General features: G+C 49.7%; 1 protein-coding gene across 1 annotated transcript in view; it reads right to left on the bottom strand.

The window, feature by feature from the left end:
• Window positions 1–26,206, bottom strand: part of LOC142574198 (scoloptoxin SSD14-like) — a 90,482-nt gene that overhangs the window by 53,098 nt on the left and 11,178 nt on the right. Inside the window, exons 2-6 of the mRNA XM_075683345.1 lie at window positions 24,162–24,416; window positions 21,156–21,278; window positions 19,996–20,093; window positions 4,296–4,485; window positions 3,576–3,745 (exon numbers count right to left, since the gene is read on the bottom strand). Of these exons, the coding sequence (XP_075539460.1) occupies window positions 3,576–3,745; window positions 4,296–4,485; window positions 19,996–20,093; window positions 21,156–21,278; window positions 24,162–24,416 (836 nt within the window). The remainder of the gene's footprint in view (window positions 1–3,575; window positions 3,746–4,295; window positions 4,486–19,995; window positions 20,094–21,155; window positions 21,279–24,161; window positions 24,417–26,206) is intronic.

Raw genomic sequence — 26,206 nt, 5'->3', positions numbered from 1 at the left:
CGTCTTCCGTTGTTGCTCGTCTCCGATGTATTTCTCGGTGATGGCTTCGAGCGCTTCTTCTTCAGTTCCCTGGAAGTTGTGTATAAGTCTTTGTATGTGTTGCTCCGTGACAGTTTTTGATTCCGTCTTCGCGAGAAGGGTCTTTAGAATGGCCCAGGTCTTTCGGTTGCTGAGGGTTCCCTGTAACTGGTCGCACATTTGATTCCAGTTCTGACGTCCGAGTTTTTCGGCATACTCCTCCGCCTGCCGCGAGACTGCGGCAATGCGGATCTTGAGTTTGCGGTTTCTCTTCTGCTTCTTCCATCTCTTCAAAAGTCCTCGCCTGGCCTCCCAGAGGTGAAGTAGGTGTGGGTCGACTTCGGGATTGTCCGCAGTGAGTTGGATGGTCTTTGTGTACTTGGTAACCAAGTCCATCACGTTCTTGGTCCACTCCTCGATGTCCTCTAGGCTTCTGGGGTGTTCGTCTTTCCGGAAAGCAGGCCAGTCCGTAATTTTGGCCTGACCTAATCTGACAGGGGTTTTGTGGTGCATGATTTCAGTCTGGATGATATGATGGTCGCTGCCCAGAGTCTCGTCCAGTCTCGACCACTCGACTTGCCTTAAGCCAGTGGAGAAGGTCAGGTCTGGGCTGGTGTCTCTGGAGACACTGTTGCCGATTCTAGTTGGTATTAGAGGATCGGTCCACAACGTCAGCTGGTGGTGTTGTGCCGCGTTGTGCACGTCCATACCCTTCTTGTTGGTTGATCGGTAGCCCCAAGCCACATGTGGAGCGTTAAAGTCACCCACCACGAGAAGTTTTTGACCGTTGGTGACTTTCTTCACTTCTCTCAGGAACTTGTCCAAGTCCTTTAGTGTGTCGCGCGGAGGACTGTATACATTCAGGATGTAGAGGCTCTGCAGGGTTTTCTTGGGAGGAACCAGCTCAATCAGAGTGTGTTCGATTCTGTGGTTGATTTGGTGCTGCTGCGTCGTGTAGTGCTTCTTGATGAGGACGGCGGTCCGGGTCCTTCCTTGGGCAATGTACGTTTTGTAGCCGCGCATCGTAATATTATTTGTTTCTGTTTCCTGTAACGCGATGACGTCAGGTTGGTGTAGGGTGCATAGGTGAAGTAAATTTTGCCGTTTCCGATTTATTCCTCTGCAATTCCACTGCCAAATTTTGAGGGTTTCGGTCGCTTCTTTCTTCTTTGCTATCTTATTCGCCATCTTGGCTTCCCAGAGTCTCGTTCATCTGGGATTCTCTGATGGGGTATTTTGGCTTTTTCCTTGCCTGCTCTTTTTCCCTTTCTAGAATGGAGATGCGTTGGTTGAGTTCGTTGCCCATCTGGGTGATCTCCTGGCGGAGCGTTTGTACGGCTGCTTGGACGGTGGCTGCCACAGATTTGCTTATGGTGTCGACGGCCTGAGCCAGTTCGGCTCGGAACTCATTTCTGAGTTCGGCCTTGTCTTCGGTTCGGGCCTTGTTCATCTTGTACTCTATTCCCGAATCGAGGTCCTCCATCGGGGGAGTATGTTCCCTCGGCGGCGTTGGTGTTGTGGTCAGTTTCTGCTGTTTTTGCAATTCGTCAATGAGATGTTGGAGCTTCCTCTCCAGGGCTTGTTCCCTGGCCTGAGCTCTTCTGTCGCGTTCCTCCTGGCGACCTTCTTGCTCTTCTAGACGTTTCATGAGCACTTCATTCCGCTGGATCAGGTCGGCGTTTTGCCTTCTAAGAGAGGAGATGGTTTCCTCGTATCTCGAATTTCGCTCTTGTGTCGGCTGTGAGGGAAATGAGTCGGTTGTCGACTTGGAACTGGCTATCACTTCCGCCCAGGTGATCTTCTGCTGTTGTTGCTGTGGCTTACTTGTTCCATATTGCGAGGAGCTTGAACTTGTCTCCCTTGTTATAGGTGGTTGTCGGCCTCTTGATTGACTTCTCTCCCTCACGTACAGGGGTGGGGGTCTTGGCTTGAGCCTTTTCTCGCACTCCTTGCTTGCCGTCTCGTGAGGTAGTCCACATAGTTTGCACTGCAACTGGCAATCATGATCTGCTTGTGGGTTCTGCACCCCGCACCGGTTGCAGATATGTTTGTCTGGGTTGGGGCATACGTCCTGCCGGTGGCCGATTTCTCCGCAGGCCTTGCAATACTGTACCGATCTGCGGTATGGGCGACAACGTGTGTACGAGCCGGCCACCTTCACATAGAAAGGGATGTGCGGACCTTCGAAGGTGATAACTGCTCAGGTGGATTTGCCGAGCATCCTCGCATGCAGGATGCCACAGTTGTTGGCTGCCAGTAGTTCCGCAAGTCGTTTCTCCGTCGTACACGCAGTGATACCGTGCACGACTCCACGTACTGTTCCTGGGAGCGGTTTGATGTACGGCGTCATCTCGTATGTGGCCGCCCCAAGTTCGATGCTGCTGATGGAACCGAGCTTCAGTGCGTAGTCCTCGTCTGCGGTGCTGGCAATTATCAGGTTCTGCTTCCACTGCGTTTGGATGGTTACGTTCGCGCAAAATTCTTTGAAAGGAGAACCACTTGCCCTTGCAAGTCCTTCGGCAATCTTCTCGTCCGGCCAGCTGGACAGTTTCATGCCGGTTCTTGGTCGGTATACCACCTTGTAATCATTCTCTGGCAGCGGCGGCGTCACGCGTCGCGGCGGTGGCTTGCCGTTGGTTCGGCTTCCCTGATCTTGCTGCCGTTGGTGGTTGCTGTTGGCTTGCATGCTTGCTTCCACTCTCGGGTTGCTCCTCGCGTTCAGTCCTCCTTGCTGGTTCTGGGGTTTTTCTTGCTTTCCTCCCTCTTGTATGCGGTCCTCGTTCAGCGCCTTCTTGTTTTTTCTTGCCTTGATTGCTTGGAACCATGGGCCAGCTTGACTAAGCGTCTTGCCGCTGTTCTCGTCGAATTCCATGTTGCTCTGGACCGCTGTGGAGTCTTGGCTATTGTTCTCTATGTCCATTTCGTGAGCACTGCCGTTCGTTTCCCCTGCCATTCTCGGTGCTCGCGAGGCCACGCGGGCCCGCTCCTGGGGCGCGTGCGGCGTTCGGAGAACGGTGTTCGAATATGTCGAGGTGCTCGTTGCTCGGTGTCTCAAGGAAAACAAATCCACTCACCGCGGTAATTCTGGCGACTTTCGATGCCGATTGCCTTGTCGAGTTCAATGACACAAAATCGTGAAGTTTGGTTAAGGTTAACTGCAATAACTCGCGATAAATTTTTGTCGGGCGAACTTGTGCCCACAAAAAAAAAAAACAGGCTGCATTCAAACCAGAACAAGAACGGCGAATACAGTCGGCGATCCATCGGCGGGTGAAGCGCGTTGGCTTTTATACATTACTCGTCGAAGCTTCTAATGTAATCGCTGGAGCCCACGTGGTTTCCAGAAACTACCACACTATTCGTGTTGCCCATGTAATCTGACAATACAACGTTCGGCGACGACATACACAACAGGCAAAATGAACGATAACGTTCGCGGAAGTTCCAAATCATGCAGGCGCGTCTTGCGCTGAGCGATAACGCTTAACATTTGTTAGCCGGTGAACAGTAGTCACCGGAGAAAGAAAGACATGCGAAGATGTCAATATCTAGCTCACCATCGCTCCTGAGCTCCTTGATCGTGGTTTCCATCACCGGCCCCGAGTGGAGAAAGCGCCCCCTCACGGGACTATCGGCTATCTGGCGAAGCGTTTCAGCCAGCTTCTCGTTGCGGTACACGTCGCCAGACTTAAGAACGCACGTCGTCGTTGGGTTTTGCAGATACTTTCTGCACGTTAAAAGCGAAGACGAGGTTAACATCGTGACTTTCAACTTTAATCTGTTACATGTTGCCCAAGTGATAGATAATGTTCCTAGAAAGCGTACCGGATTGACTGCACTTGTCCCCTCTGTCCCGAGGACACCAGACGAAGCGGCTGGAAGGGAGAGGCCGTGACAGAGGAAGGCGTGGCGCCGAGCGCGAAGGAACAGGTGAACAAGCAGAAGTTTTCGGTAGGAATAACAAAATGAAGTGCTTTTTGGTCGTAGGAATGGGCTTTAACAAAGCCATGTCCCATTGCGATGATGACAGTTGTACGTTTCCGAGATGACAGAACCGTATATAGAGCAATTATAAAGAAATTTCTTTCAATTTTAATATTCTGTTTGAACAGCTAAATACGAAAAATTTTAACAATGCTCCCTCTACTGTTTTGCTTACATAAATAAGCACTTTATCTTCGTTTCTTTTTGCGCTTGTTTTTGTTTTGTTACCTGTCGCATAGGTCAATGAGCCTTTATGTGCCGATTGCAAGCAGTATAGTGTTCTGACGCCAAACCTGGCGCTGAAGTCTGGGTCGTCAGCCACTGTGGCGATGTTGCGGGCCAGATCGTCGTACACCCGGACGCCCCCCTCGGCAAGCGTGATAGCATCCTCGAACAGTTCTCGCCAAGGGACGCGGCTGCCGGTCACGTTGAGCAGGAGTTCGTAGCCCTTCAGCTCGCCGAACGTGGCTACAGCTCTTACACCTGCGCACACGCGTTACGCGCACAGTAAATCAGTCGCTAGGTGCTCTGGCCAAGCAGTACAGCTGTGCGCTTCTTTTACTCTACTCGGTATCTTGCATTAGGCCGAGGACCAAGCAAATCAGGCGTGTGCTCCGTGATTCGTAGTGTCGTCTCGTGCAATACTCAAAAGGGTCAAGACACACTCTCAAACCACATGGCCTGCACATTTTAAAAAAAATTACCGACGATTACGTTACTTCCTAATGCGAAATTTGAGCGCAGCAAATAAGCTGTTTCACCTTTTCGATAGATTGAGGCAAAGAAATCGAGCAACACATGTATGCGCTATCACAGAATTTTTTTTTTATTTTTCACACGTATTCCTTTAACAAAGACTCCACTAACAGTTCTTGACAGTCATGAAGGAAGCTTTGTGGTCGGAGAAATAGACTGATATATGTTCGACTTGGTACACCAATGCTTGATTCTCAAAGACGAGATCTATACAAGTGCCTCGCGAGGTTGTCACAGCCGTGGGACGCGTTACGAGCGAGAGGAACGGGATGTTCTCCCGCATAAGTGTTAGGAAATTGCTGTTTGTCTTTATGTCAAGCCGCCACCGATCTGGCTCTCTGATTGCCACCGCACAGGGCGAACGGCAGCGGCAATTTCGGCTCGGGCGGTGCACATATACAGATCCGCCGCCACCGATCTGGCTCTCTGATTGCCACCGCACAGGGGTTGCATTGGAGGAGTAGCGAAGAAAGGAATTAAGTTCGAGCCGGCGCTTTGACAACCGGAGACTCGCAGGAAGAGGGGGGAGGGGGGCGGAGTGTACACCCAGCGGCAAACGATGGGGGCAGAAGCGCGCGCAGCAAGCGGACAACACGATAAAGGGAGCAGGGAAGAGATAGCAGCGACTGACTGATGCCGCTGACGCCGATAGTGAGTCAACCCCAGCTGCGGAGTTGGTTTCAGGGACAACGCCGCCGATGCCGACACAAACAATATGATACCCTCGCTTCCGCAGCGCTAAGAACCAGGTCTAGCCGTGGGAAGGTGGTCACGTATTCGTCGACGTGCCGGGGCCTACGTGAAATAACCGGCGCGTCGGCAACTGAAGAGCACCCTATCCGCCACACAAGAACAGGGGGGGGGGACCCTTTCCTCCTCTTTCTGCATGGCGGCGACGGTGTTCTATGCACTCACGTTATCTTGACTCTCTAGCGGCGTCAGCGGCATCCAGCGGTATCAGTCGGTCGCTGCTAGCGCTGGGGGGATGAAAGGGGGGCGGAGCTGGTTACGAGGCCGACGACAACGCCGACGACGACGCGAAACCCAGGAACGGACGCCAAAGAGCTGCGCTCTAAAAGAAAGAGGTTAGAAGGAAGATGCAGATTGCACGTGATCGAATGCGGTAGAACGAAATACATTTTTACGAAAGGGCAAGTAACCTTGCCAAAACGTTGGCGCCTGACAAACGCCTCGTTCAGCCAGCGATGACCTCCGCATTCGTCCCTGCTATCGAATGCGACATACGCATCGCTCATTTTTTTTTTGCAAGTGGTATTTCGCAAACGCAGGATGCTAAATAAGATCGTGCATCGTACAAAGGAAGAATGCAGTGTCGGGCGCGTTTAATTTATTTCCATAAAACACGTAAACGCATTTTAACATGAACAAGCGGATTATTGCGGAATTAAGGCCAAATGGCTACTCGTTGGAACTGTTCCACTGGTGTTATTGTTAGTTATGACTCATTTCAATAAAGTCTATAAGTACGCATACTAGAAAATTTTATGTGGCGGCTATTAAAAAATTGGGTCAAGAAATATCCGACAAACACCAAAGATCGCGTCGCAGATTTGCTCTTATTCAGGGCAATAGTATCTGCACTGCTTCATATCTTCCATAGCCTAAAACCATAGCGCGTCCCATTGAAACAGTTCGCAGTCAGTTTACCATATTGCTTGACGTAAAAACATTTTAAACCTGCACTCTGAGCAGGCTCCATGCTTATGTTAATGAAGAACAGCCATTGAAACAGCAGCAGCTCAATGGCTGCGTCATTCTGCTGCTGAATACAAGGTCAGATCTTATTCCTAGCCACGGTGGTCGCGTTCCGACTATCGTTGCAATGAGGATGCAATCCTCGTCTATTTCAGTTCACTTGCTTCTTGAAGCACGCCACGGTGCTGTAGTTCATCCGAAATCCTCCACTACATGACGTCACTCACAGACCCCGCGTTGCTTGAACATTATAAACCTAAAAATTGATCACCGATCATCAATTAGCAATGAACAGTGATTTACTACGTTCTGAATGGAACGTAGTAAGCAGGTGGGCAGAGACCTCTTTTGAAGACTCGGTCAAACCGGGTTGCTGGAAGTGTTGCTGTCGATGAAGCCTCCGAGAAAAGTTGTACAGTTTTCGCTCAGGATGGTTCTTTTCTATCCTATCCTGCAGCTGAGCGTTTTTAACTCACACCGCATAATAAGCGGCAAAAGCATTCTCACAGAAACGCGACCCACAGACGCACTGCTGCTTGAGTTCCTAATTTAAAGCCTTTGCGGAATTACGTTTCGAAGGCGATATGTAAGACGATGCGTAGACGATACGTAGATGGTACGAAGACAATACGTAGACATTAGAGAGATGATTCTAAGACGATACATAGATGATACGAAGACGATACGTAGACGATACGTAGACGATACGTAGACGATACATGCTCATTCAATATCGCTGCTGCCTGCGTTGTCAAATTCCAGCATCTTCAGGTGAATATAACGTTTTACTATGAAGCAAACCACGCCTCTGCTGGGGCAGACTGAGGAATCGCTAAGCTAGCGAAACAGGCTGCACTGTGAAAGGACGAATCCACGGAACCAATGCACACTTTGAGAACGACTAAAAAATAACTACGCAAAGGGAAAAAAGCAGCAAATTAACAAAGGCCGACTCGTTGCGTCCAGCACAAAGCTACCATAGAGACCATAACAACAATAAGAAAATAGAAGTGCATCTAAAGGGTCAACGAAAATTTCTCATGTGCATCAAAATAGGGAGAACTCGGGCGTCTTTCCGCTGCCTTGCCCTCTGACTTGGTGCCACGAGGAGGTAGTCAGACGAAACGCACAGTCTGTAACCACAACGAACGAATGAACGAACAAACAAATCAAGAATATGGCCACACGAGCGAAAAGGCAAAGAAAATCACGCAGAACGTCTTCTGGGAGTTCTCTAAGCATGCGTGAGCATTGTGCCGCTTTCTCATCTCCTTGCAGCCCGGTGTCATTACCGATGTTATGAAACATGATCCAACCAGTATTAACGGCGGAGCTGCTACGGCGCGAACTGCTGCGGACGGCGGCACAAGTGAATTGATTACGGAATCTAACTACTCCAGGTAGCGGCGCCAGGTTGGCTGATGACATTCCGGTTATTTTTCGCCCTTATCTCTCGCTCTTTAGCGCCTTATCCGTCCGCGTCAATCCAGTAGCAACCGTGATCATCCGTATTCTGGCGGCGGCTGCGTATGGCGCGGCCGCTCGGGCCTGTGCTCTAGCCGCTTAGGAGAGTGCGCTCGGAGCTACCACCTTCTGTGGACGTGAGGTTTGGCGCTCCTGCGTCAGCAGCAGACGCCACAGCGCCTCACGCGCTCTTCCTCACCCTATTCCGATCACCGCAACGGACGCTTCCTGCGACCTTCCATGGCGACGTCGAGATCATCACCGATGCAGCAGGGACGCTCGTGGCGTCTCTGAGCCACCGTGCAGGTCGGGCTCGAGCTAAGCCTCAGCGTGGTCAGGATCGGCGTCCAGGGACTGCCGACCTTGTCCAACACTACGAACACCCATTGACCACGATCGTGGAGATGGAAGCTACCAACGGTGACGATGCAACAACAGAAGGGTATTCAGAAGACCCGGCGGATTGATGATGGCTCACCGCTCGCGGACGGCGGGGTCGCCGTGCCGACGCTAAGCCTCACCCAGCAGCGCGCCGCCGAGAGACGCAGCATTCGAACCACACTGTACCACGACAACCCTAGAGGTCCCCACCTCTTCCCATCGACGATTTTAAAGTCATCCTGTCCCCGAGAAACCGTCTCCCGTTCGGTGAGTGGCCTCGCCACTCTCTGACTCGCGCCTTCGGCATCGAGACGCGCCTCAAGGAACAAGAGGTCGACGAACTTCACCTACGTGTTCAACGTGCTCAAAACATCGCCTTCATCGGCACACCAAGCGAAAGAATCGCGACCAGCCTTAACAAGATGACATCGCTTACACTTGGCCCGCATCGCTACCCCATCTCAACATACATCGCCTCCCCTGATAACTCCTGCAAAGGAATCATCACGGGTCCCGACACAGGGACTGCACCAACCGAACATTTAGACCACCTGTGGCACCTGGGGTGGAAATTCTCCATGCTCGCATGATGGGGCGTACAACCACGGCAATCATTACATTTGCTGCCCTCAAGGTACCGCGCTACGAGAGGTATTATGGGGCCAAGTACCGATGCTACATGCACACCCCGAGGGCCCAGGTGTGCAGCATATGCCTTACAGTGAGCCACCGTGCGGACGTCTGCTCCACGCCAAGCATCAAGCGCTGTACCACATGCGTGACTGAAAACCCATCCACCACCGAACCTCACCAGTGCCAACCCCGGTGCCTGACGTGCAAAAGGGACCACCTGACAACCGATCCCAGCTGAAGTAAAACTCTTGCTTGGGCTAGTTGGTTCATGCTTGAACTGGTAAAGGCAAGGCGCAGAAGACCATGACTCAAGAAAAAGAACACAAACGATAGGATCCAGCTGTCCGGGTTGGGCACGAAAGCCACGCAACAAGCAACGAGTGCGCCAGCAACTCGAGAAACAAAAAGGGCAACAGCATCGTCTGTTGCCCCATCCAGAGAGCGACGAAGCCGGTCGCGGTCCCGATGCCGGTCCCGATCTCGGTCCCGATGCCAGGGCCCCGGCTCCGATCCCGGTTCCGATCCCGGTCACGATCTCGGAGCCGAGGCCCTGGCGACTGTTCTAAGAATCGCGAGCGGGTGCCACCGTCATCTTCATCATCAACCTCGTCACCACCGTCGTCCCCACCACCAACGGCCAAGAAGAAGCCGCCACCACTACAGCAACAGGTACCATTAGCAGCGCCCGGAGGGCCAGCCGGATTCAAAGGAGTAAGTTGGGCAGAGGGCACCCCACCTTCACTGCGCAAATCTCCCTCACACTCATCCGAACCTCAGTCCCTACCACAAACCCAATCCAGATCACAGGCGCCTCGCGCCAAGATCCCTCCCCATCCCACAACTGCATTGTGCCGCGACCTCCAGCATGAGCTTCGACGAGAATTGCACCGAGCTATGTAGGATATGCGAGAAAGCATTCTCATGGAGGTCAAGGAAATGATCCGAGCCGCCTATGTAGACTTCCAAACCACCCTGCTAAAACCAATGCTACATGAAATCACCAACGATCTCAAGCAGAGCGTGAGAGAGCTCACGGCGCATCGCCTTCTCCCTAAATCCTCCTCCTCCTCATCCTCACTAGTCGCACGCGCTACACCTAAGGTCCCTCTATAATAACGTAGCGACATTAAAGCGACATCTGCCGCGCGCGCCACCTAGTAAGTTCCTGTAGTAGACGGCGCCCAAGCTCACCTGCGGCGGCGCCACGACGTTCGTGAACTGAAAAAAAGAAAATATCTGCACACGCGCGGAAATAAAACCTACTGGTCCCTGACTGTGGTGAAAAACGAAAGAAGGGCCCGAACTGCTAAAGCTAGTCATTTAATTCCAAATGAGCGCTGAAAGAAAAACGCTCAAGGGAGCGGAATGAAGCCTTGATCGCCTCGATTCCGTATGTGTACCTTTTGTTCCTTTGCGCTGAATCACCGCGCGAGCCTTGGTGATTACTTGCGCTTAATCCCGTTTGCTTTATGAATTCCTTCGCTTGTGTTTGTGCTGCGTACACATAGCGGTTACTTTGAACGGATAATTCGTGTAAAAAAGAAGGCTGACAGTCGCTTGGACCGAAAAATTTCGATATAACGTCGCTGAAACGTGCGACCCTCACGGCAACTAAACTACATCATGTGTGTGTGTGAAAACGAGTGTGCCAACAGTCTTTTTGCCGCTGAGTGTGTCTTTCGGGTACCCGTTACACGACGACTGTTGTGTTTTGTGGTTCAGTGCTACGAGCCAGTAGCAGCTATCGTGACATTCTGAAGCGGCGGTAAGGATCCTGTCAGCGAGTCTCCTCGATCGTGTTCGGGCTGCCATCGCGATCTGATCTCGCGGCACACCAAGATCGAGCGTAGTATGTGCGCGTGTGTAAATGCGGTTTACTGTTCTAGTGAACCATGCGATGTCACCACGTAAACTTGAATCCCAACGCGCAATGTTGTGTTTATGGTTTTTCGGCTCAGTGCGCCGCTAAAGCCCCGTAAGAGTTAGAGGGCCCTTATACGAAACGCACGCGGATTGGCCTAGCCATTACAGCACTGTTTTGCTGACGATCCGTGTATCGCTTCTGGCGTTTTTCTTATGTTAGTTTGCAGTTGTGTGTTTTTCATCAATAAAATGGTGTGATTTTCATCAATAAAATGGCATTGCCGATTACTGAAACATCCGAGTGTAAGGGAAACTTGGAAGGAACGAGCTCGCAGATGTATGTAATGTACTTTAATATATTGTATTATACTTTATTATTTGATGGCCAGCAGCAGTGGCTATGCAGTATTTGCTTTTAGAAGCAGAGTAATGCAGGCACTTAGGAATATATTTATTTACATATGCAATGCACAAAATACGATTAGGATATGCAGAGTTGGAAATGACTTTTTGGACATATTGTCAACCCCAATTAACAACGCGCGCACAAACAAAGGAAAGTATACAAGTAGAATTCGCTGCTGAAATTTGTGATTTTTTATCGCACGTAACGCAATGCGGATATTTGCCAGCGAGTTAATGCGCTTCTGCCCCATTATTTACTTGCATTCTAGGTAATACTGCACTTGCTAAGTCAACGGGCTCATAATGTACTAAAATCAATAATATCCACAAACTTCGGCCGTCAAAATTCATGCGCGCGAATGAAATACTATCGCAGCTTTACACATGCACGTGTATACATTCTCTCGCACCTACGTTACTACGTTACTTTCCTCGTATAGTGCAGTTACCGACGGTTCAGTCTTTTTCGTCCAATTCTGTGCAAGCATTCTGTTCTTCTGGTTAGGTTCTGGTTGCCGCGCGGGATGCAAAATAACTTCTTGCCATCCTTCGTCCGGTTTCGGCACCCAACGGCACAGCAACGAGGCACTTCGGCCCTCCCGGAACGAAATTATCGCAGCAATGTGCATAGCCCAACAGGCGAAGCGCGCGCACTTCGCCCGGCGCACAGGAACTTTCATGGCGGCAAAGGGGCGGGAGCAAGGTCAAATGTCACCGATCGGCCTATCGCTGGCGTTGTCGGCTGGATCAAAGCGTTTCTGTGCTTTAAAATTTTTGAGGGACATTAGCTACACCAACCTCAGCGCCGTCACTAGCGACAAGCGAGCGCGCTCACCCGTACGTTCATCCAGCCCAGCTGCAGAATGATGGCTCCTGCAATGCAAATGAAAAATGGAACGGCGGGACTGACGCTGTGGCTATAGAATTGCAGGGAGTATCGATCTAAACGGTGCTCGCTGCAACAGTACGTCGCCGCAGCGTCAAACCGCCGGACATCGTACTTCTCCAAGAGCCAGGCGCCACACTTGTACCTATCAGTGGCTACGAGACCATTAGGCGCTCGGACGACACGAAAGTGTGCGTGCTCGTGTCTAGGAAACTTGCCTATACCCATACTACTGTCACTTCAGACATCCCTCCCCGCAGGGGCGTCTGCGTCAGCAGGCGTTTGGTGTGTTGCGACACCACGTACCCGAGCACACGAGGGTTGGACCCTCCCGCGAGTAGCCGTGCGCGGCTTAGCCGTGTCTGGGGAAAAGGGGATCCTGGGGGTTGAGCCGAAGCTGGGTGTTTGGACCTTTAAGGCCCCCCGGCGGAGGCAACACACCTCTTCGGCCTCGGCTTCACATAGACGGCACCCCCGGACTGACCCACCCGGGGGAAATCGGCAGTCGCCTTTTCCTGTCCTCCTCTCCAATCTTCGTCTTTCTCTCTCGCCTTTTTCATCTTTCCTGTCTTCTCATCACTTCTCCTCACTTCCTAGTTTCCCGGCGGCAAGGGTTAACCTTGTGTAGCTAGCCAGCCTTGGTTATGCTGTATTTGGTTATAGCAGCGATGTACGGCTGGCGTTGGCAGGGTTTCTCTAGCAGAAACTTCTGTCACGTCCCCCTGTTGGGCTCCATGGTGGGTGGTCGGCATCGCGGCCGAAAACCCAACTGTATCTATGGAAAACGCGTTTCCTAAACTCCCTGATCGCCCTCAGAAACGAGGGCGCACCGAAGAAGTCTTTCAGTTTTTCGGACGGCAAGTCCACAATTTTCCTCGTTTTCACATAATCCACTCAGAAAAACCAGCTAAACAAGTGCGAACAATCTCACCGTTCCTTGTATCGAAGACTCTTACCGAAGTGTTTGGTCCAGGATATAAGGCTTCGAGGATGGCAAGCGGTGACCTCCTCTTGGAGCTCCGCGATCAGAAGCAATTTGAGAAACTGCCCAAACTAGTATCATTTGGAGAGACCCAAGTAGTAGTAACCCCGCACCGCACGATGAATACCTCCCGCGGCGTTGTCTCCGACGATGATTTGCTGGAGCTCACTGAGGCTGAGCTCTTGGAGGGCTTCAGCGAACAGAATGTTATAAATGTCAAAAGAATTAAGATAAGGCGAGATGGAAAAAAAATCCAAACAAAACACCCGATACTCACTTTCGGCTCAAGTGTCCTCCCCGAGTCCATCGAGGCCGGTTATATCAAACTTCGAGTTAGGCCATACGTGCCCAATCCTCTCAGATGCTTTAAATGCCAAAGGTTTGGCCACAGTTCACAGAACTGTCGAGGCCGGCTGACATGTGCCAAGTGTAGTGACACTGAACATTCCTCCGAAACATGCCAGAACACTCCACATTGTGTCAACTGTGATGGCGAGCATGCCGCATACTCGCGGTCCTGCCCGTCATGGAAAAAAGAAAAGGAGATTGTGACAATCAAAGTCAAAGAAAACGTATCCTTCAAAGAGGCACGCAGGCGGGTTGCATACCTTCCTAAGGCCAGCTTTGCCGAAGTGGCGCGTCAGGGGGCAGCGCCACAACGGCCTCCGGCGGCTGTCCGACCCACAAGCCGTGAGTCGGCAGTTACGCCATCAGCCCCCGTGGCGGTTGCAGCTAGCGCTGCTCCGTCTACCCAGCAGACGGGGCCACCCACCCCGAAGGTGGGCGCCACTGAGGCAGCCCCACCCTCCCCCGCCCCTTCCGGCGCTGGCAACAGCCGGCGCAGCCAAATTCCTCAGGGAGCTCCATCGACCTCCGGGCTGGTGGGCGCAGGGGTCTTGCCCTCCAAGGCGGGACTCTCTCTGAAAACTTCTCGCTCGCAAGAGCACGTGTCCGGAGCCTCACCAGAGGCAATGGACACTACACCTATCCTCAAGGCGCATCAAGCGCCTAAGGAGCGGCGAGGTTCCCTCGAACGCTTTAAAAAGAACAAAACCCCGGTTACAGGGCCTCGAAAGAGCTCTGTAATCTAAGGCATCACTGCCTTTTCCGTAAGCACAGCACCAATTTACTATAAAAATGGATACACAAATAATTCAGTGGAACGTCAGAGGTCTTCTTAGAAACCTTGATGATGTGCAAGAACTCATCCACAAACATAATCCAAAAGTGCTGTGTTTACAGGAAACACACTTAAAATCTATACACACAAGCTTTCTCCGAAAGTATGTTACGTTCCGCAAAGACCGCGAGGATGCTGTCGCAGCATCTGGCGGTGTAGCCATTATTGCTGACAAAAGTATAGCATGTCAGTATTTAAAGCTCCAAACGGCCCTTGAGGCCGTGGCCGTTCGAGCCGTACTTTTAAATAAACTCATTACAATCTGTTCTCTGTATATACCACCACATCATCACCTTCACAGACGCGACTTAGAGTCATTAATAGATGAGCTCCCGGACCCCTATTTTATTCTTGGTGATTTTAATGCACACAGTACTTTGTGGGGCGATTCACGCTGTGATGCGCGAGGTCGCGTCATTGAAGAGGTGCTTTTTTCCTCTGGAACATGTCTCTTGAACACGAAGGAGCCCACATATTTTAACCTGTCCAACAAGTCATACTCTGCCATAGATCTTAGCATTTTATCGCCGACGCTTTTACCCTATTTTAAATGGAATGTGCTTAACAACCCGTATGGGAGTGACCACTTTCCAATAATCCTAACTACGCCGAAACAAGATCAACTTCCCCCGCTGGTCCCTCGGTGGAAGATTGACTCAGCCGATTGGGAACGGTACCGATCTCTTACTTACATGACGTGGACTGAGATGTCTGCTATAATCATAGATGATGCTGTTGCATATTTTACAGCTTTTATACTGGATGCCGCCTGTAAATGTATTACACAAACGAGCGGCATGGGTTCCAAGCGGCGTGTTCCCTGGTGGAACGATGCATGCAGGCAAGCACGGAGGAACCAGAACAAAGCGTGGGCGATATTTCGCGATTCTCCTACAGCTGAAAACCTGGAAAACTTTAAACATATCAAATCCCAGGCGAGGAGAACGCGCCGACAAGCAAGACGAGAGAGTTGGGCGAAGTATATATCAAGCATCAACTCGTACACAGATGAGAGCAAAGTATGGAATAGAGTGAAAAAGGTTAATGGACAACAAACGTATTCCCTGCCTTTAGTAAATAGTCACGGAGAAAGCCTGGAAGATCAAGCCAACTTTCTTGGCACACACTTTGAACACATATCCAGCTCCTCACACTACACCGAAACATTCCTAAAGTGCAAAACACGAATAGAGAACCAAAAGCTAGAAAGGAAATGTGCAAAAAGTGCGCCGTACAATGAACCATTCTGCATAGCAGAACTGCAGGCAGCACTGAACTGCTGTAATACATCCGCCCCAGGTTCAGACCGCATAATATATGAGATGTTAAAACAACTACCATCCGAAACACAGAAAACCCTCCTTTCCCTTTACAACGTTATATGGTCTTCCGGCGAGATCCCCTCTGCTTGGAAGGAGGCTATTATAATTCCAATACTGAAGCACGGAAAGGATCCTTCCTCTGTATCAAGTTATAGACCTATAGCATTAACAAGCTGCCTCTGCAAAGTATTCGAAAAAATGATTAACTGTCGCCTACTACACTTCCTAGAATCAAACAAATTGCTGGACCCATACCAGTGCGGGTTTCGGGAGGGTCGATCCACCACTGACCATCTCATACGTATCGAGGCACGCATCCGTGAAGCTTTTGTCCATAAGCAGTTTTTCTTATCAGTATTCTTAGATATGGAGAAAGCCTATGATACAACGTGGCGGTTCGGGATATTGAAAGACCTCTCACAGTTAGGTATACACGGAAATATGTTCAATGTTACAGAAAGTTATCTGTCGAATCGGACATTCCGTGTTCGAGTGGGCAGTGTTCTGTCACAGAAGTTTGTACAGGAAACTGGAGTGCCGCAGGGCGGGGTGCTCAGCTGCACACTCTTTATAGTAAAAATGAATTCTCTTCGTCTACACATACCACATAACATCTTCTATTCAACGTATGTTGACGACGTGCAGATAGGATTTCAGTCAAGTTCTCTTGCAATCTGTGAGCGACAGGTCCAGCTTGGTCTTAACAGGGTCTCCAAATGGGCTGATGAGAACGGGTTCAGACTGAACCCACAAAAAAGCACCTGTGTCATTTTCTCCAGAAAAAGAGGCCTGCACCCTGATCCTGAAATTGTGCTGCATGGTGAGCGTCTGCCCGTAAACAGCGAACATAAATTCTTAGGCATAATTTTAGACGCGAAACTAACCTTTGTACAGCACATAAAATATCTTAAAGACAAGTGCATGAAAACAATGAATATCTTAAAGGTGCTCTCACGCACAGCCTGGGGCAGTGATGGAAAATGTCTCATGAACTTGTATAAAAGCCTCATACGCACACGACTAGACTATGGAGCCATAGTTTACCAGTCGGCTACTCCAACTGCTCTGAAGATGCTAGACCCTATCCACCACTTAGGCATTCGCTTGTCCACAGGCGCCTTTAGAACAAGCCCAGTGGAAAGCCTTTACGTTGAATCGGATGAGTGGTCACTTAATCTGCAGAGAACATACTCCTCTTTCATGTATTTTCTGAGAGTGAACGCAAACAGTGAGCAGCCCGCGTTCTCCACCATAAACGATTTGTCCAGTTGTCAACTTTTTCGCAACCGGCCCACAGTGGCAAAGCCTTTCTCACTGCGTGTCAGAGGCATGGCTGAAGAAACAAGGGTTCCACTGCTTGAATACCACCTTATGTCCCCTGCTATACGGCCCCCGCCGTGGCAGTGGCAACCAATAGACTGTGATATATCTTTCGTAACTGTTACAAAGCACGCGCCTGTCGCGCATATACGAACGTATTTCCTCGAATTACAGCACAAATACTCCTCTCCTGAATTCTTTACAGACGCATCGAAGTGTAATTCTGGCGTATCTTACGCAGCGGTTGGTCCATCCTTTTCGGTTGCTGGTGTTCTGCACCCTAACACAAGTATTTTCACAGCAGAGGCCTACGCGATATTGGCCGCTGTTAAACACATTAAAGAATTTAATATCCCAAAGGCAGTTATATACACAGACTCCTTGAGCGTCGTAAATGCTTTGAAAACTGTCAAGAAATATAAAAACCCAGTAATTATTTCTCTTTACTCAGCATTGCTAAAAACCTATGCGTCTAAGCAGCATATCGTCCTGTGCTGGGTGCCGGGGCACCGAGAGATAGAGGGAAACGTGTTAGCGGACCAGCTAGCCACATCCGTGAACGCGAACGCTGCAGACACTTCCACGACTATCCCTGTAATGGACCTCAAGCCCTCAATAAGAAAAAACCTAAGAGATTTCTGGCAGCGCTTGTGGGATAAAGAAACAGCAAATAAATTACATGTTATCAAGCCTTATCTTGGCAACTGGCCGCCGGTATCGAAGAACCGCCACACAGAAGTAACACTTTGCAGACTCAGGATAGGACACACATACAGCACACACGCATACCTCTTGTCCGGTGGCGATCCGCCCATGTGTGATAAATGTGGTGAGCCACTTACCGTGCTTCACATCCTGCTGCAATGCACTGAATTAGACGCTAATAGGAAAAAGCATTTTCCATTACCACACCGTCAACAAATTCCCCTTCATCCTCTAATGATCATAGGTATGGAACCGCTCTTTAAATATCAATCCTTGTTCGCATTTTTAAAAGATGTACATAGTTTTCATGTCATATCACCAGGAAATCCGTAGCACGGCCTCTTAACTGAGGTTTCTGCTGCGATAACTGCACTAAAAGAAAGCACCTGCCTCCCAGCCTTTGGGCTCAAAGGCCCCCCGGAGGCATTAGCGCTATTTACATATTCTCGCATTTTAGCTCCATGATCACTTATCACGTGTACTATATCCACAGACCACTACATGTATCACTGTCATAATTTTATGCTATATACTATTTTACGTTTCCATGACACTGATTGATTTTAGGCCACTTTACAGCCATGTTACATCCCACCATCGCCACTCACAAATCAGCGCTTAACACAACATTATCAGTCATGGCGCTCTTTGGCCATACCTGGCCCTTGCGCCACTAAACAACACACATCCATCCATCCATCAGACATCCCTCATCAAATCATTGAGATTGCCCTCACGGACAGGCGACAAAATAGCCTGTATATCTCAAATGTATACAGTGCACCTCGTGCTCGGTGGGACAATTTTCAGTACCTACTCTTGGAACTCATCACGGTGGGCCCAATGTCCGTAGTGTGCGGTGACTCTAATGCCGCACACGTGGCCTGGGGCTATCGCAGTAACACACCAAAGGGCGCCCGACTTTGGGAACTCACACCATAATCACCCATTCACCCTCATAACAGATCAGACCCAGCCTAGTCGCCAGGGAAATAGTGTCGACAGAGACACTTGCCCGGATCTCATATTCACGAGGGGGGTCCAGGGCCAGTGGCTGAACACTGGCGAGACGCTGGGTAGCGATCACCATATTCTTATCATCCGCATCACTCGCACAAGTTACGAATGCCTGAAAATTAAACTTGCATTACAAAGTGGACCAAACTCCGCGAAATCCGTAGGGATCGAGCCACAGGAGATGAAAGCACCAAAAATTATGCCAGTTGGCTCAGTGATTTACGCAACGATGTAAACAAAACGACTAGCCGCATAACCACATCGACAGAGACCCCCGAGGTTGACCCGCATCTCCTACATCTGTGGGACGCGCGCCGAGGTCTCACGAAGCGATGGAAGCGGAAAAAGTTCATTCGAAAATTGCGCTACAGATTTTCACAAATCACGAGAGCAGCCCAGGAATACGCAGACCAGCTAACCAGTCCTAACCGGCAAACGTTTTGTGGAAAACTAAGTGGTATGCTGGGCACCGCGAGAACCTGGGCAATCGTTCGGTTGCTAATAGATCCGACACCCACGAAATCCCATAAAAATCGGCAGCTTCAAACATTCCTCCACCAGTACGGAGGAGACGGAGGCCAGCTCCTGAAGGACCTTGAACAAAGGTATCTCTCTCGTGGCTCTAAGCAAAGCTATCCGGACTATCCGTATAGAGAAGAAAGTGACCCGCTAGGCACTCACATAACTGTCCACGAAATCAAAGCCGCACTCGCAGACATTCATATGAACACCGCACCCGGAGAGGACGGGATACGGTATACTCTACTGAGAAATCTCCCGGATGAGGACCTGGAAACGCTCTGTGCTATGTACAATCAGCACTGGCAGGCCCTCTGTGTATCCCACCATTTTAACATATTGATTTTGAGCAGATGGTTTTCATTAACGTCCACCGAATGCATAATACGAAATCATGTTTTTTAACTACGCTTATGTAAAGGTGCAGTCGCGGCGGTTAGGAATTGAAATTGAGACTTGGTTCTCACCAGTAGAACACCACATCCACTGCGCCGACGCGGCGGCTATAGAACGACGTCCTTTACAGCAGACGTCTCCAAAGTAGGCGTTTTCTCGTTTGTAAGTTGTGAAGTACATCAATTTTTCAATTATGTACAGCAACAGCGGATGACAACCCATCGGAAGCGACGTGGTGGTGACTAGAATCATCAAAACGCGGTGCTGGGCTGGTTGCTGCCTGAATAATTGCGAGAAATGTGTTGCAATAAAACACGAGGGACGACGGAAGCGACACAGAGCGGCGCACTCGCTAACAGACACGACAGTGCTCCCGTTTATGTTTATTCTGCCGTACGTCATCCCTTACAGTGCCACAACACTGGTAATTAACCAGAGTCACGCTCACCGGCGAACGAGGCGTTGATGTTGCTGCTGAACATGCCGAGCGAGGACGCAGCTGGGGCCCTGGCCGTGGCCAACACAGCCGTCGCGTTAGTCGTCTTCCTGCGGGCGTCGTCGTGACAAAGGTGAGCGCACCGAGAAATTACGACAGTGAGTCGCAGTTTTTCCAGTTCTGTTCATCGAGATGCGTATTGACCACGGCATCGACCAAGCTTTGGACGTTTAAGCGCGGTGATAAGGAGGTCGGAGATTTAGCTCTATCTTGCAACCCTCAGAGCGAAATGCACCTCCTGTTCGTTGCAGAGGCATAAGCGCCAACAGTAAGAAAGATGGCGAAGCGGGTGAGTTGGAAGTAATTTATTGTAAGCAGCGTGTAAGCTGACGAGCACAACTAAATAAGATTGCAGGACGAGTGCTTTCTATCGAAAGTAAGCGTGTGCATAAAGGCGCGCTGACATGAAAATGGCAGCCTCGAAACAAATAAAACTTCATTAAGGTCAAACAATCAAAATCACGTTCCATCCATGAAAGAAATTTCTATTGCTCATGCGCTGATAGTCATGCTTCGTAAAGCAATAAGAAACTGAGATTACATTCTGAATAAAGATCCAAACGCAGTACTAGACATCGATCGAAAGAACTGCGCTTTTCTTTCTGTTGTGTATACCTGCACTATTCTTAGTTTTTCATTCAAGCGTAGACCTTTCAACTGTAGATATTTTTGCGACGAGATAAAGGAAGGTACAATCTAACAAGTAAAATGATGCGTTGATGAAATGATTACCTTATCACAAGGACTGTCAATTTCTTGCCGCTTTATTTGCTAGGAAGGTATTCGAGCATATATTGCGTATCTTTAAGTAAAAATGATTCGGCAGTCAAGGAGCCCTGCATTAAACGTGTTCGAGTGGTAGTGTTGTTCTAAACGCGCAATTACAAAGTGAATCATGCATGGTTCACTTTTCATGGAAAACCATGCAATGTAAAAGGGTGGATGGTCGTAGTAGTGCAACTTCGAGAAGGAAGTTAGAAAAACAAGTGGCAGGTCGAGCCCTCCACAAAATCTAAATGCACGTACTACCTCCCAATCTGATCTCATGGTTCTGCGCAGAATCTTGTCACAGATTGTACGCTCTAAAAGACTATCATGCGCAGTCTCCTCACCGGTTGTAGTAGGTGGCCGCGAATCCCCCGCCAAGTCCGCACCGGTGAGGCATGACGACGCACATGCACAGCATGGTGGCCACGGCGGCGTCGCCCACGGTTCCGTTCTTGATAAAAATATTTCTGCGGGACAGAGAATGAGACATGCGGTCAGATTGCAGCCAAAGTAAGTGTTTCGTTGCCCCCTTAACATCCTCAGATGGTATTCCTTATAGACTGTTTGCAATTGGCGTCATGGCCGCTATATTGGGCACTGTGCAAGCAGAAAGAGACGTGACACCACTGTTGGACTCGTTCGTAGTGAGGACACCTAGCTAGCGGGCACAGACGCCAGCGGCATTAATTCTGTCAGCGTCTGTATCGCAATAAAGGCAGGTTACCTGCTGCACTGAATACCACGCACTGACGTCATCGTGGTCATCATGTTTGGTTATGAGCACTGTGAGGTGGGGTCGGGTCGGTGCATCGGGTGAAAACGTTACCAGAATAAGGGCCACGAACACGCTGAGTAACTAAATGAGACCTTTCGCTTTCGAAATCCGGACGAGGGGTTATGACGATGGCCAAAGGCAACCTACGTTTGTGCGATAAATGCGTTTAAACAAGCACTTCACAACGCGCTTACGTTATTTAGAATACGTTCACTGTATATTAGGATGTTTGGCTATATACTTCCTATTCATCGGCATTCACTGTGACTAGTGTTCCTGCAGGTTTATTATTCATTACACAATGCTCGTGGCCACACTCCCACATCAATCTACCTTTTGACTGTCGTACCCAGCCCGTCCCAATACATAGAAGAGCATACCTCTTCGCAATTTGCGCAAATTGGCACGTCTAATCACACCTGTCTTGCACTGTTTTGTAATCCGAGACTCTGGCCCTCCACGAGCACTGGCTAAGTTGTGCGCTTATTGCTTCTGTGCAAGTGGGTTAACCGGCGCAGCATGCTCGCGTTATTCTGTTAGATCAATGCGGGCCCTTGTTCAGTAGTTAAAATACGTGGCCGGAAGCCTAAAATTTAATAACCAAAGCTGTCTCCAGGACCAACGGCATTTCGAGGTAACTGGCGCCGAATGCTGCGGCGGCATCTAAAAATTTGGAGGACGCTTAAGCTTCTCCTTTAAGAGTGGAACGCGATAGCGTTCAAAGACCCCTTACTGCTTTTCGTGCTTCCCGGCAAGTGCAGCTTATGTAACCGTAACGTTTGCCGGGAAAGCTGGCTGCGAACGCTATGCACGAAGGCGAGCTTTCTGGTAGAAACGCGACCTCTTGCGTGGGCCGATCATATGTTATTGTTTCGCACTTTTATTATGTCACTCTGAGACGAGCTGACATAAAGGACGTGCGCTGTCGGGTTATTTTTTTCATTACGTTTGTTTGTGTGCTGCCGTTCTAAAAATTCCGAGGAATAACTTTGCAGAGAATGAAAGACAAGGTATATATTGACACGTGTACTTATCTTTATCGGGCGACCACGTTTCGCCGCCTGACAAATGTTATCGCACAGCGCGGGACGCGCCTGCATGTATCCTAAGTTTCTAGAATGTTATCGATGGTTCCGTCCACTGTCTTTCACCGCAGCTTGTGTAATCTGATTGCATATATGCGCGACGCGAATAGTGTAGAACTTTGTGGAAGACACGCGGGTCCCAGTGGTTAATCTGGAGCATTCGATGACTGATCTATAAAAGCCGACGCGCTTGACCCGCTGATCAGATTTTCAACGACCGCCGACTGTGTTCGCCGCTCTCGTTGTGCTATAAGTGTAGCCTGTTTTGTGGGCACAGGTTCGCCCAATAAAAATCTAGTTTTGCCTTTCACAGTATTGCTACTGTGTTCTTTGACGTCACGACCACGTGACAATATGAGCAACTTTGGTGGTAGAGAAGTGGTTGGGTATGCGTGGTTCGGAATTTGGTTAGAAATTATTTTTGCCGAGGGTGAAGTCTGACGCCGGACGCCGCACTTCCTGTGACACGGGCTTCTTAACGCTATCGCGTTAGTACGCAGACGTCAGGCTATTTCTACAACGTTGCTGATGTTAGAATGTTGTAGAATGACAGCATGGAGGCACTTACGCAGAACGTGCTCAACGCGAAATCCAATGCATATTACCCTGAAAGCTTCCTTTTGCTCCTAACGAATGCGCACTTCTTACCCGATATCATAACACTGCGCGTATATACTTAGCAAAACAGATGGCACGATGCTCAGTTCCATTAGAAAACGCTTACCTAAAACACCTCTTGTGGGAGTGTGAAAATTAGAGCGGATTCGCCAACGGGTAATGAAAGACCTGCCTATGAAACAGCGAGCACATTCCTTCTGTGCGTGTATTCACCCCAAGGAACGGTCACTGGGGCAAAAAGAAGCGTCAGGCAGCCTCTTGGAGTTCATCCGTAGAGCGCAGCCCAAGAATTTCATTTAGCCCTGATAAAGCTTCCAAATGAGTAAACGGGAGTACTCATAGAGAGAGAAATGCGCAAAATTCTGCCGCCGTATGTGTAGGCGCCTGCATGGTACTCTGTATAGAGAAGGGGATCAGTGACAGGAATGCCCCAAAAGCATGATGGCGAAAAACATTTTTAAAGAAGAGACAAAATGTTTGATCACCGTATGCGAATCCTAGGCGCTTACTAGAGACAACAGTGGGAAGGCGGGAGATATGGAAATTCAAGACGATGGTCAAAGCTAAAGCCAGGCGAAAGGGGGGAGCCAATGTTGCGACAAGTTGACTTGCCTTGAAAAAAGAAAAGTGCACTTGGGGAAACGTTGCCTCCCGCTTTCACCTTGTTCTAGTTTTGCTCAGGCGCTTACGCGCTTACTAGTAATTTACCGCACGCACATGAATTCACTTAGAATAGCAGCATCGCTTTTATTCTCCGCTTAGAGCTACGGTAACGCAAACTCCAACTTTCACATTTCGGCAATGCGGCATCATTTTCGTGATCGCTGCCTGTCTGTAAGCCTTCGTCGTGTTAGCAGACGCTCCCGCCGTACCTGGTGACGTTGTTGCACTGGCGGGCGCTCGAGACGACGACCCAGTCACGGTAGACGCCCATGACGCTGGGAGAGACGAAACGCGGCTGGCGTTTCGGAATGTAGTGCACCGTGTTGGCGTAGAGAGAAAGCACCAGGGTGACCAAAATCGCCACCGTCACCAAGACCGAGAACACAGATAGGGTCAGGATGGTAGAGCGTTGGCCGCACATGGGGAAGTGGCAGTCCTCGGAGCGAGGGGTCTGCCTGCTGCGGCTGCTGGCCGATATAGAGAGAGGAAAAATATATTGCCCTTTACGAGCCAGAAGGCGCAGCGCTAACAGAGAATGGAACGTTTAGAGTTCCGCGTGAACTCCTAGAACGGTGTTGAACTATACGCGGATGCGAGTCTACGCTGGTGCGCCAACACTCCTGGCCCCTTTAAATAGTGACCAAGACTTGTAAGGCCTGTAATGACATCGCACAGTCGCAACTTCTGTGACGGTGAAATTGCATCGTTTTCAGATTGCGAGCATGACTATCGTTGTGCACTTTTTCATGTCCTGAGAATATCTAAATGAAAGGCACGGGCTGTGAATGAAACATTTTATTGCCTTTGTTCGCGCTGCACGTTCTTGAAAATTATGCAGAATAAATGGCCTCTCTGAGTCATCTCCAGTTACCGCTGTCTCGTGCTGGCCGATTGCAACTTGCGCCAGCAAATTTTCTAATTTCATCACCCCCCGCCTAACTTTCTCTCGTTCTCGACTGCACTTCCCTTCCCTTGGCGCCCGTTCCGTAACTCTAATAGTCCACCGGTTCTCTGCCCTACGCATTACCGGACCTGCCCAGCTTCATTATTTCCTCTCTTAATGTTAAATACAATGTTGGTTATCGCCGTTTCCTCTGATTCACACCACTCTCTTCCTTTCTCCTAATGTTACACCTAACATTTTTCGGTCCATCGCTCTTTGCGCGGTCCTTGTTTTTGAGCCTCTTTGCTAACCTACAAGTTTCTGTCCAATTTGTTAGCACCGTACATAAATAGCATGTATATAAACAAATGTATAGGTGACATCACGGTAACGGCGACGCCTAAGTCGAAAATTCACCTGGAGTCTCCATATAATTGCTATCGCAATAAAAAGTTTCAGGTAAATGAGACGGAAAATGCGGTGTGAGGTGCCCCTTAACTGCAACATGCATGGCGAGATACACAACGGAAAAAAATTTCATGTCGGTAAAACGTGCGTGTTGTAAATCCAGCCTAAGTGAAGCTTGCTTTAATCGTTTCGATTATACGCAATGGAAAAGAACATGGCGCGCACAATTTTATGTTACTTTCAGCCTGTTCAATGCTTCGACCGCGTCGCATTTGAACAGAAGGCTCACGTCTACGTGTGCCTGGCGAGACACCAACACCAAACCCGTAGAGAGAGACGAATAAGCGGACATGCCAAGTCCACATGCTACACCTGAGCGCTTGTGTGCGATAACATCACCAAGTTTATCGCGATTGTAGCCGCTCCAGGATCGGCTCGCCTTACGAGCCGTATAAAACCGTCGCGATGACGTACATCGCGCACTGGCGTCAGGCCCTTCCTGTCAAGCCACCACCATTGATTACACAGTATCCGGGATGGGCCCAGTTTTAATTGCACCATCTCCGGGATCGGCTCAGTGTAGTTTTACACTGTCACCGAAGTCGGCCTAGTTGACTCGGCTAGAAACTGAGCACCAACCGCTTGAAATCCTGGGGAGATAGGAAAAGATAAGTTGACATTCAATAGTCGATTCGTGCGATTGGGGAACGTTCAACACCAGAGAGAGAGGGAGAGGGTGGTGGAACTGACGGTGATTATGCAATAAAGCAGAGAGAGAAAACTTTATTTAGCATGGCCCCCTTCTTCAGGGCTGAGAGGAAATGACCAGGAGTCACTCAACAGTTGCAGTAGACTACAGGAAGTACGCAATGGCACTACCTAAGTGGCAGCGGCAAACGTTCAAAAGCGGGCGTCGCGCATTCAACGAACACTGAGCTCTTTCTCTGCACATGCGCCAGAAAC

The sequence above is a fragment of the Dermacentor variabilis genome, chromosome 3 (assembly GCF_050947875.1).
Source record: "Dermacentor variabilis isolate Ectoservices chromosome 3, ASM5094787v1, whole genome shotgun sequence".
Lineage (NCBI taxonomy): Eukaryota > Metazoa > Arthropoda > Arachnida > Ixodida > Ixodidae > Dermacentor > Dermacentor variabilis.
Note: the sequence above shows the minus strand (reverse complement) of the source record. Positions and strands in the feature narration are given on the sequence as shown.